This window comes from Chenopodium album, chromosome 11 (assembly GCF_948465745.1).
Source record: "Chenopodium album chromosome 11, dcCheAlbu1.1, whole genome shotgun sequence".
NCBI lineage: Eukaryota > Viridiplantae > Streptophyta > Magnoliopsida > Caryophyllales > Amaranthaceae > Chenopodium > Chenopodium album.
This window is the reverse complement of record NC_137844.1, coordinates 6,944,747-6,957,610: the sequence shown is the minus strand read 5'-3', so window position 1 is coordinate 6,957,610 and position 12,864 is coordinate 6,944,747. Positions and strand designations below refer to the sequence as shown.

The following is a 12,864-nucleotide window of genomic DNA, read 5'->3' as shown; positions in this document are numbered from 1 at the left end:
GTTTTCTCTGCCGTCAAAAAAAAATAAATAAATAAAAAAAAAAATTAAATAAATGGGACTCTCTTATAATAGTTTCACTTAGGGACCTTGTGCGATCGACCACCCTATACATGCTCAGAACCACCCTTGTCCAAGGGTAGTTAGCTCATCTGGTAATTTGTGCTTATATATCTCTGAGCGGCCAATATAAATTAAAAAATAGTAAATAATAATAACACTAAAAACCAACATTTGTGCACTCGGGTGCATAATAGAGATTTCGTGTAGTTTCAGCATGTAAACATATATAATTGCTCTATTTAAACTATATTTCACTATACTAAGAGAGCTTGCTATATTACTTCTAAAAATTCGAAGGTCGGTCTATGACGAGGATGATTAAATAATGATTTTTTTGGCCAAGTTATATGAGATATTGGGAATAACCAAACCATTGTAGCTTAGACAGTAGAGGACATTATAAATATTTGTGCAACATTCTTAATCACATAGAAATTGAATTTTCTTATACACGCCTAAAGCCTATGATATTACTCGTATGTTGCTAGTTTTATTAGAGAGATTAAGAAAGCATGTATTGTTTGTATAGGCCAAAATCCAGTACTTGATAGAAAAGAGTACGGTGTTCCAATCAATTGTAACTTAGCAAAAGAAAAGGAAAATAAAAAATAAAAAATACATAGACGGAAAAATTGAGTTTATAAATCCCAACTTTGGGCGCTTTACTATGAAAAATCCCAACTATTCGTTATCCCTCAAAAATCTCAACTTTGATACCCATTTTCTTTTAAAGATCCCAACAGGTCACCAAACCTTTTACTTCAAGTTACATCCACGTGTCAACACGGGATTGGTAAAAAAAAATTCAAAAAAAAAAACTAAAAAATTCAAAAAAAATTAATAATAATAATAAAAAAAAAAGCAGCTGCCACCCCCTTCCCGGAAAACACCCTACCACTACCCCGCTGGAAAATTGGCCCCCACCCCCGAAAACCCCTCCCCCGCTGCCGGAAAACGGCGCCCGCCCCTCCCCCACCCTCGCGGAACCTTCCCACCCTAAACCGGAAAACACCCCCTCCCAAAACCCCAACCCTCGAAATCGCCCCCTTCCCCCACCCCTGAAATCGACACACCGGAGGGAGGAGGGTCGATTTCAGGGGTGGGGGAGGGGGGCGATTTCGAGGGTTGGGGTTTTGGGAGGGGGTGTTTTCCGGTTTAGGGTGGGAGGGTTTTACGAGGGTGAGGGGGAGGGAAAGGGGTGGGTTTCGAGGGTGGGGGAGAGTTGGGAGTCGTTTTTCGGCAGTGGAGGAGGGGTTTTCGGGGGTGGGGGCCGATTTTCCGGCGGGGTGGGGTGGGGGCTGGGTTGGTTTTTATTTTATAATTTTTTTTTTATTTTTGAATAAATCAGATTTAAAAAAAAACAATTAATTTTATTTTTTGGACCACTAAAATTCTGACAAGTGGCAATTTTTTTTTTTTAAAAAAAAAAACAAAAGAGTTAACCTTCTTTTCAGGTAACTGATCATCTGGGATGTTTAAAAGAAGATGGGTATCAAAGTTGAGATTTTTAAGGGATAATGCATAGTTGGGATTTTTCATAGTAAACCGCCTAAAGTTGGGATTTATAAAGTCAATTTTTCCTACATAAACTGTACTGATAATTTGAACTACATTTGTCCTATAATAGAAAAAATGGTGAATGTTGAAAGGCTATATGAAAGTACACATGGCCAAATTTGAACCAATACAAGCATTAGTAGTTGTAAAATAAATTCAAACATTATTGGAGTATGAAATTGTGTAGCTCAAAAGCAAAGCAAAAATTTGAGTTCTTGTACATGCACCAGTTGTAATTTTCACCAGTTGACGCCTATGTTTATGTGTGTTTTTATTGCTACAATCAAGCCTTACGTGCTTATCCTCCTTGATGGATCGACCTCTAAAATTGCATGTTTCAATCTCTAATACGCGTTTGTTTGGCGATACTTTGAACTGACAAGTGACCACTTTTGTCTTGTTTTTAGATAAGGTGAAGGTATAGAGTAGTGAGTTGAACAACTTTAACGGCCTTTCCAGGTCGATTTGCCTCTTACTATAGGATAAGTGTCAATTTGGATGTCTGAGTTGGATTTGAAAAGGTTAGTTTGGGTCAATTTTAAATATAGGTCATGCTAAATTAATATGTCCATACAAGTTAAAATCTGAATTTGGTTTTTTCGGATCAATTTTAAATTAGTTTTTTACACCTCTACTCTCTAAATTACTAATCTCTCCACATCCAGATGATTGTCTTGTAGGGAGTATAGAGTATATTATTTTGGGATGTTCCTTTGAGTTTGTCACGTGTACCTTTTTAATATAGCGAAAATTGAAATTGTGTGAATAATTTTTAAATGATAGATGGAAGGAATACCGCAGTGTCGGCTAAGAGGCTGTGCAACCAGCCCCTCAGCACAGGGCCTCCAAGGTGTTAGTGCCCCCAAATATGAGCCCAATTGTTTTTTTTTTTTTTTTAAAAAAAACGTTGATTCCTCTAATCCTCTCTTCCTCACTCATCTCCATTAAACCAGCAATTATATTCATGATCCATCCTCTAATTAATCACTCTCCCTATTAATATTGCATTTCCCAAAAGGCATTAATATTGCAATTCCCAAAAGGCATTAATATTAATTGGGTTGTTTAAAAAAAAAATCCATCAAACACTCATTCTTACCTCATTCGTATAAATCAACAATGGCATATTGATAATATTCTTGATCTTTGAACCATCATGCATCCATGGAAGAATACAGTTCTGTTACTTCTCAATTGAGTTTGTGTTTGATTTCTTTTCTTCAATTTTTGCTAGTGGGCTATTACCTAGGTAATTGTTGATTTTTTTTAAGGAGAATTAAAATATGTCTAGACTTACTACCCTAAAAAAATGTCTAGCCATATCAGACTGATCAAAGTTAATGTGTTTTAATTTGGTCTTTTTTTTCAATAATTAGTTTCACTTAAAATATTAGTTTGGAGTTGAGTCAAAATCACCTTGTGACTCTTTTTTTGTTGTGTAGAGGGTCATAAGGGTAAATTATGAGAATCGGCAAGCTCTAACCACTTGAACTATCCCTAACTCCCACCTTATGACTATTGTGTAAAGTAATTTACATATTTGGTACTTTACATTTACACGGACTAGAAAATTATTGGAATATGTTTTTTAAATCAAAATTTTATTTTTAGGGCCCAATTTTAAAAATTAGAACAAGGCCTCTAAATTGCTTAAGACAGCCCTGGAATACCGATACAGTATATGTTTTTCGAAAATTATATTCACTTTTTTTTTAAAATCGAGTGAACCATTGAAAGTTAGTTTGTTCTCATACATAGTAAGTGTGTCAAATCAATTTTTAAAGCGAAAAACTTAACCGTGTGAAATTCCGAATCAATTTCATATAACTTACAAAGATTGATAGTAACTTTGATTAAATAGATGAATGAGGGACGTAAATTTAAAGATTTCACAAGAACTTAAAACTTCTACACCAAGGGATCCCTTTATTTTTGCTGTCACATACACCCCTAAAGAACTAAGATCATGTTAGATGTAACGTTGAAAGAATAATAAGACTTGAGATCAGAAGGGTAGACAAGGTCCATATAAATTATCTCAAAGGAAATTATATAAAATAGAGAAGGCCAGAAACTCTTTTACTACTCCTCCCTACAATAATAATGTTCAATTCACATGTAGGCCATGCACAAAATTCATATCGATCATATCATAGCTTATACAGTTATACGTACGTTGTCCTTATTCCAATTCTCATAGCATACGACACTATAATATAAGCTCCTACCATTTCTCTCAAATCATAACCAAAATCAGAAATTAAACAAACAAAAGTTAATGAAGTACAATGGATGACTCCATAATTAGTAGAAGCAGTAGTAGATGGATTGCAACGGCTGCAAGTATATGGATACAAGCAATACTTGGTGGTACGTACACTTTTAGCACATATTCTCCTATACTTAAATCCTCACAATCCTATGATCAGTCCACCCTCGACACCGTCTCGGTGTTTAAAGATATAGGTGCAAACGCCGGGGTCTTAGCCGGTCTCTTATATACCACGGCTACCTCGGGGCACAACCGTGGTTATGGCGTGCCCTGGATGGTTCACGTGGTGGGGGCAGTCGAGGGGTTCTTGGGTTACTTTCTTATGTGGTTAGCTGTTGTCGGAGTTATCCCACGCCCACCTGTGGCTTTGATGTGTGTGTTCATGTTCCTTGCTGCTCATTCTCAAACATTCTTCAATACTTGGAATGTTGTTACGTCTGTCCAGAATTTCCCTGATTGTAGCGGAACCGTTGTAGGTCTTATGAAGGTATGTCTTTTTCGTTAACGGGTTTAAAAGGGTTATTTCATAAGTATAAGACATGTTTGACAAAAGTAGTTGTCATAATAATTATTCGTTATTTTAGTAATTAATCTATACAACGTTAAGTATTAGTGATTAGTGGCCAAGGTATCTTATTAATGTACAAGTGTTAGATACAACTAATAATTGATGAACTTGCAAAATGAGAAGAATAAAGACTATGGTAAAATTACACTTGAAATCTTGAATAATACTTTTAATACTTTTACCCGCTAAATCGATTAATTGACAAACACTACCTAATTTCATTAGGTGATTTTGCTGTTAGAATAATTCACGAAATATTTAAGTAAAAGCTGGAGAGAATATATAAAAGGTTAAAGGAGCTTTTGGATAAATAATGTCAAACACTAAACAAAAAAATACTTTTGTAAAAAAAAAGCACGTTTAATTTAGGAAAATTTGACATTTGGTACCAGGCAAAGCACCTTGGTTCACATTTGGTACCTCTTTAATTTTTTTTTTTATTTTACTACCACTCAAACTAACTAACTGTCAAAATAACTACCAGATAACAGTTTCTGTCAAAGAAACATTACTGGGGCCCACACACCTAACTACCTCCCTCTTACTCCCTCTCTCTCCCCGTAACTTTCTTCTCCCTTTCTCTCTCTTCTCCAATTAATTCCTCACAACCTCCATAATTGACCAAGTTCTCAAATTTTTTTTCCCCTTTTTTTCGATTCTTTCTTTCTCTCTCTTTCACTTGGTCAATGTACTTCTCTCTCTAACTTATCCTGAGATCTAGTGGGTGTTTGCGTGTAAGAAGGTGATTGAAGGAGGAGGTCCAACTGGAAGAGTCGTCATCTTCTTTGCTGAACTGGAAGCTTGTAGATTCGTCTGACAGGTAAGAAGCCTTTTTTACAGTTGTAGTGGTCCAACAAAGCATCAATGGTGGTGAAATTGCAATATAATGCTGTGCATGTGGGTAATTTTGACAAAAAAATTGTTTAACTAAACCCTAGATTTCTGTGCTTACAGTAAGATATTCCCTAATTGTGCAATTAACTAATCATTTGTGGGTATATAGTAATGTGCTATGATGTTGTTGTTTTTAATTGTGCTTTGCTATACTTTAATTGCTCAATTTAAAAATTGATTGTGTTGCATGTTTGACTTGATTTAATTGTAGCTGATATGGATGGTGATGTTGAGACTATTGACATAAAGCTTAGGTTATTTGGTGGGTTTGTGGAAAAGCATCGTAAGGGGAAGTCATACTTTGTTTATGAGGGTGGGTTTGTGTTTTGGAAGTATGCTGTCCCTGTTTCTTTTGTGAGGAGTGTGAGTTATTTGAGGTATCTTTGTAGTGAAGGGTATATAGATATTGGGTGGGAGGTTCCTCAGATCTATAGTTTGTGGTATAAGGAGGCAGGAAAGACATGGGTTACTGGGAAGAGGAGGATTGATAATGATGATGATGTTAGGGGCTTCTTAGAGTCCAAACATAGTGAGGGGCATGTGGAGCTTTTTCAAACTGTGGGGGTGGAAGAGTGGGACAGGTATCACCCACCTGCTGTAATACTAGATAACCCATCCTCATCCAACCCATCTGCATCTGGATCACACCCACCCCCTCCTTCTCAAAAAAACCCAACTCCAACTGGTAATGGATCTAATCCATCTATTTCAAACCCTTCACACAGCCAACCATCTCAAACACAGCAGTGCTCAACACTAAAAGGCCCAACTGATTCAAAAAAGGCCCAAGACTTGAGCATTGTGCCTTTTTCTAGGAGGAGCCCAAGGTTGAACAAGTGCACTGAAAGTCAGCCACCTAAACCTACCTTACCCAGAGAGAAACTGAAACTGAAACCTAAAAAATCCAAAAAACCTATTCAGTCTGTGTGTAGGAGAAGCCCTAGGTTTGTAGCAGTTTCTGGGAAGGAGGGGGCTTTGAGTGGTGTGATTGAGAAAGGGAAGGGTGTTTCTGGTGAGGTGACTGAGCAGGATAGGGTGAGAAAGAAAAACAAAGCTGTAAGGAAGTGTAAAAAAAGGTTGTTCAAGGATGAACAATCTGGGTCAGAATCTGGTTCATCTTCATCTGAGTTAAGTGATTTAGACATTGATTGGAAGGCTGGGGAAGAAGAATTGGATGTGAGTGAGGAAGAGCAGGAGCAGTGGCATATACAGACTAGAAGAGGTGTAATTGGGGTGGTTGAGAGTAGCTTAAAGGTTGTTACTGGTGGTGAGCAGCCAAATCAGAAGTTAAATCATCTTGTGAAGGATATAGGGTGCAAGAATCTTGAGCTGCAGGTGGAGGAGAGTGACTCAGATGAACTCAGGAGTCTGCATGGATCAGATGAGGAAGAAGATCCAAGCCCCTGGTTCAGAGAAGACACTGACTTCAAAAAGCCAGTTGTTCTCTTAGACAAGCAGAGGTTCACAAGTAGTGCAGTGCTAAGGAAAGCCCTCAGAACTCATGCTATTGAGAACAGGTATGAGTACTACTACCTCCATAATGGTGGAAAGAGGATAACTACATTTTGTAGAAAGAGGTGCAATTGTGAATGGAATCCAAAGATTTTGTCCTACTCTGTCATGATGTGTGTTGTGTGTTGTGAACACTTTTTTTTTTTTTTTGCCTTGTAGTTTGATTTTGAGATTGCAATGGAGTCTATAAAATTCTTATCTGAAGATGCATATGAATATCTAGCAAATATTCCTGCACAACATTGGTCAAGGCATGCATTTTCTGACTTTTGCAAGTCTAATATGCTTTTGAACAACCTTTGTGAAACATTTAATGCTGTTATTAAAGATGCAAGGGATAAACCCATACTTACTCAAATGGAGTGGTTAAGGAATTACATGATGAAGAGGAATGCTGAGAAGTGGCAGGCACTTCAGAAAATAGATGGAAAGAACATGCCTTATGTGGGGAAGGTTTTTGGTAGGATAGAAAAAGCTGCTAGATATTGCATTGTTCAGATTTCAAGAGGGGACAGCTATGAGGTGAAACTGAATGGGGACCAAGTCACAGTTGACCTAGGACTTAGGCAGTGCTCTTGTTACCACTGGCAGTTAACTGGGATCCCATGTGTTCATGCATTTGCATGTATCTTAGATAAAAGAGTGGACCCAGATGACTATGTGGATGCATTCTACAGCAGGGCCACCTATGTTCTAGCCTATGAACCTGCAATTAAGCCTATGCCTGGACCCAAACATTGGGGTAGGGTCAACCTAAGACAACCAGTTCCCCCTCCAGTAAGGGTAATGCCAGGCAGGCCAAAATCTAAGAAAAGGAAGCTTGAAAAGGGAGAGACTGCAACTGGGAGCAAAGACTCACAGCCTAAAGCACCCAAATTTCAGAAAAGGTGCAAAAATTGTGGTCAACTTGGTCATTATGCCAAGACCTGTGGGAATGCACCTAAGCCTGAAGCAGCTGCACCTAAGCCTGAAGCATCAGCAGCATCTGAGCCAAAGACATCAACCAAACCTGTCCTAAACACACCTTGGTTGCAGGAACAGAGAAGGAAAAAGGCAGCAAGGGCTGCAAATAATGTAAGCTTATGTTATGTGTGTTGTTGCTTGTGTTTTGCTTTTTTTTTTTTTTTTTTTTTTTTTGGTAAGGATGCTAACTGTGCTCTGTATTTTTTCTGACATACAGACTGCAGCTGGAGCAGGGCCATGGAGCATTGCAAACAGGTCATTCCCACAAGAGCAGCACCAACAGCAACATGCTACTGTATCCACCCAGCAATCTCAAGCATCAACAACAACAACAGCTGAACCAGTGAAGAAGGGAGCAAAGGGCAAGAGCAAAGTTGTTTAGTTAGTTTAATTATGTAGCCTTGCTACCTTTTGTTTTAGTGAAAGAACAATTTTTAGGAAAATCATCTTTTGTCTGTAATGACTAAGTACATTAATTCCTCTAGCTTTTGGAACAACTGGAAAAATTAACATTGCAATGAAATGAAATTAACCTTGTTGTCTCATCAATATTTCTTTTATCATTCATTGCTTAAGTTGTCACAGCATAAGTTGTTACAATTATTGGGAGTCAACTCCTATTGAGCAGACTTTAGATTACAAAAGCACTACTAACACCAAATAACCTATGCTTACTTCAACTACTAACTAACATCAACACAACTTAAGCACAACTATCCTATGCTTACTTCAGCACAACTAAAATCATCCCTAACATCATCAAAGCACAACAGAACACAACACCCACAGCTACCCAATTAAACCAGTTCCTGTTCTGCTGCCCATGCTTGGAGTACCTCTTCCTGTCACCATCCAAAGCTTTGCACTTCAGCTTCAGGTTGTCAATCTCAGTGAGGAGGCACCTTCTCTGTCCTGTCAGATCTTCCACTTCTGTTTGCAATGAGGTTATCTCACCCTTCATCAGTTTTTTGTCAAGGATCAACTGGTTGATGACATCCCTTTGCCAATCAGTGCCATCTTCTTCATCCACCCACTGAAAGCTTTTGCAACCTCGAGTTTCAGTTTTGGGATCATAGAACTTGCAAGTGAGAAACTTCCTGCCTGGGTTCTCTCTGGTCCATGATGTTAGCCTAGCCATGGGTATGCCACAATCACACTTCTTGTATTTTGAGGGAGAACACCTCACCGAAGCCATAATTGACTGCAAAAACAAACAATTGGGGACAAATTACAACACTATGTATAACACACCAACAATTTCAATTTCATGATAGTCACCAACAAAAAACCCCCAAATTAACATTACACTCAAGAACCCTAATTTTCTATTCCACAAAATTAGTACAAATTACACCCACCTCAATTCAATTTCAACCAACACCTCTGTTTTGTGTACAAATTACAGTACTAATTAAGCAAGTAATTGAAAATAACTTGCATGAATTGATGGATTAAACCTAAGACAACCTTTACCCGCTTCGCAATCCTTCCCTTTTCAGCCCAAGAATCACCAATTACCCACACTAAATGAATTCGCCTTTGCTTGTTTAATGAATTTTGTGTTTAAATTTGATGAATTTCTGTTTCAATTTGCTGCAATTAATGAAAGATGGTTTAGCAGAGCAAGCAAACCATGAAGAATCGTATTTAAGTAGGAGAAATAAGGAGGTAGCCGTTGGAGTGGACCCCACCTGACAGAAACAGTAACGGATTCTGTTATCTGGTAGTTATTTTGACAGTTAGTTAGTTTGAGTGGTAGTAAAATAAAAAAAAAAATTAAAGAGGTACCAAATGTGAACCAAGGTGCTTTGCCTGGTACCAAATGTCAAATTTTCCTTTAATTTATTCCCTTCACATTTTCACAATAAAGAGAAGACAAGTTGAACAACAGACCAACAGTAAAAGGTCCTGTTGGAGGAAATTATCAAACGCCAATCGTATGTTTGATTAATGTTTGATTGAGCTAAAAAAACAAAAACATTTTTATGTTACTTTTTCATTTCTTTTCTTTTCTTTTCTTTTTTTTTTTTTTTTTTTTTTTTAAAGTAGTGAATCGTATGTTACTCTTATGTATAGGATTAGTTGAACAGTCATATAAGGCCTAGTAAACAAATAGTGTTTTGATTAATCCAAAAGCTACTATCGATATTAATACATCTTTAATGACTTGATCAACTTCAATACTCTTACTTTTCTAGAAAAAAAAACCCTTCAATACTCGTAATATTTTGAATATAACTTAAAAGTTTAATCATATCCAATCTTCATAAAATAATTACTTTCTTGACACAATCTAATGGAAAAGGCAATAATTAGCTATGCACATTTTTGAAAAGATGAAGTACACCATATGTCTAATATTCAAAAAATGAAAATGTTTTATGTTTCTAATAATTCTACAATAAAAAAGAAACACTCTGCTTTTATGTTTCTAACTTTTCAATAATTACTTTTTGCTTGACTTTTGTTGGATTCGTCTTGATTAGAAAATCCTATAAGAAATTAATCTAATCGATTAATTTAACCATGGGCACGAGTTAACATTTGATAAGAAATTTTTGAGTGTTAACTAAATTGTATTAGTATCTTAATACAAAATTATGTCGATTAAGTGCTCCTCTAATTCTAGTTTTTGAACAGGGTTTCCTAGGACTAAGTGGAGCAATCTTAATCCAAGTATACAAAGCATTTTTCAAGGGAAATCCAAGCACATACATACTAATGCTTGCATTGTTACCAAGTATAGTCTCATTATCTCTCATATATTTGGTGAAATTATGTCCAAATAAAACATCAGAAGACAAAAACCATCTAAATTCTATGTTCTTAGTCTCAATGCTTCTTGCTGCATATCTTATGATCATCCTCATCTTGGAAGACATTCTAGTGTTCCCCCATTGGGCGCGCCTTCTAAACTTTCTAGTCCTTATATTATTCCTCTCATTGCCTCTAAAAATCGCGAATGAGGCAAACAAGAAAGAGAAATCACAACCACTTCTCCTAAAAACAGAACCATTACTCTATGACTCAAATGATTCAAATGAGCCAGAGAAGAGCCTAGTGGGTGAAGAAGACGTCGAGTTGTGTCAAGAAAGCATGAATATCTTAGAAGCTATGGGAAGCATCAATTTTTGGCTATTGTTTCTTGCTATATTATGTGGAATGGGTTCAGGTCTTGCCACTATAAACAATATGAGCCAATTAGGCCAATCACTTGGTTATAACACAAGCAAGATTAATACATTGGTTTCACTATGGTCAATATGGAACTTCTTTGGTCGATTTGGAGCAGGCTATATATCTGATATCCTACTACGACGAAGAGGATGGGCTAGGCCATTAGTCATGGTTGTCGCGCTAGGAGCAATGACTATAGGACATGTGATCATTGGTTCAGGATTCTTTGGAAATTTGTACGTAGGTACAATCTTGGTGGGAATATGTTATGGTGCATTGTGGAGTTTAATGCCTACTATAACTTCGGAAATCTTCGGTGTTTTGCATATGGGAACTATATACAATGCCATTGCTATAGCAAATCCTTTGGGAACTTATGTTCTGTCTGTTTGGGTGATTGGCCATATTTACGACGAAGAAGCAGGGGAGCATAATTCTTGCCTTGGTGTTCATTGCTTCATGGTATCCTTCTTTGTGTTGGCATTTGTTAGCTTCTTGGGGTTTATTGTTGCTCTTACGTTGTTCTTCCGAACAAGGGTGTTTTATAGGTCGGTTGTGCTAAGAAGACTACACTATTCTCTAAGACGGTAAAGATGATGGATTGATGGTTCAACTCATAAGTCATAAGATAACGCATTGGCAAACAGTTCTATAAAGAGATTTGTACCGATTCTAAGTACACTATGAACTTGTTTGTCCAATTTCATGAAAGTATATATTCTTGTTTGCTTTTTAATATGTAAATTATTTGAATAAAAAGGTTGGATTTTGATATTTTGTGAGTACATCTATGTAAATTGTTTTTCTCCTTGTTACAATCCTTAGTATGCTAGTATTGTTCAACTTTATCTTTATTTGACTTTGTTTGATTGTCCTTGTTCTATTTGTAAGTAGTTTCTATTTCAGAGACAACTGTTCTATAACAATCACATAATCCAACAAATACGGCATCACCATCCACATCATTGTAATGGATTTTCAATCCTTGCAATTCTGGCTAGTTATTGTTTTCACCAGATGATGCCTTTGTCTAGTGTAACAAATCACGCTTGTACGACGTCCCTTCCATAAATAGATATGATTTGACCTACTTCGAATGAGATCTCGTCTCTAGCTCAAGATTATTTAACAATTGAAATAACCCGTAAAAACTCATTAGATTAGTCATTTTATGTCTGTCACTTGAACATAAAACTCACCGTACCCTACTTGTATAAAAAATTCAAAATAATTCCCATCTATCTTATTTATCCATAGTTATGTGGACTCGTTTTATGATTTAGATTGATACTCCCTTCGTTTCACACTGATATTTCAAGTTGAAATCTTTTGATTTTTAAAAATAAGAGAGAATCTTCTGAGTTTCTCTCAATCTATAAGAACAAATATAGTTATATGGGATCAAATTTGATTCATCTTTATTAATATCTCGCTTTTATAATTTTTGTTAGTGTAAGATATTTACGGTTAAAGATTTACAAAAACTTTTATCGATTTACGTAAACATGAACACATGAACGTAATACGAGTATTACTTTACTATTTTTGTTAATTAAGTGACCTAAAAAGAAGGGAATTTATATCTATGGTCACTTCAATTTCTACACTCATAGAAAATGACTAAAGCAAAAGGAAATTATTTTATTCCTCCCAACCAGATAATTTAATGCTTTACGTAGGCCATGCATAAGATTTTACATCAAATTAACTTACATCCACAAACCACAATAACATAAAGTTTCTCAACATTATATTGTACAACTTCCATATATATTGATTATATTCCATGCAGCGTACTTTACCAAAATAAGTATTTTCCATTTTCGTCCATCTTATCCTTAACATAAAATAATCTAAAGTT

The 12,864-nt window shown here is 36.3% G+C and overlaps 1 protein-coding gene across 1 annotated transcript; it reads left to right on the top strand.

Moving 5' to 3' along the window:
- Positions 1-3,893: 3,893 nt before the first annotated feature.
- LOC145568419 (protein NUCLEAR FUSION DEFECTIVE 4-like) lies at positions 3,894-11,762 on the top strand. Its single transcript, XM_081627842.1, has 2 exons — positions 3,894-4,376; positions 10,467-11,762. The coding sequence occupies exons 1-2, from the start codon at positions 3,906-3,908 to the stop codon at positions 11,592-11,594; spliced, it is 1,599 nt and encodes a 532-aa protein (XP_081483968.1). The 5' UTR covers positions 3,894-3,905; the 3' UTR covers positions 11,595-11,762.
- The last annotated feature ends 1,102 nt before the right edge of the window (positions 11,763-12,864 follow it).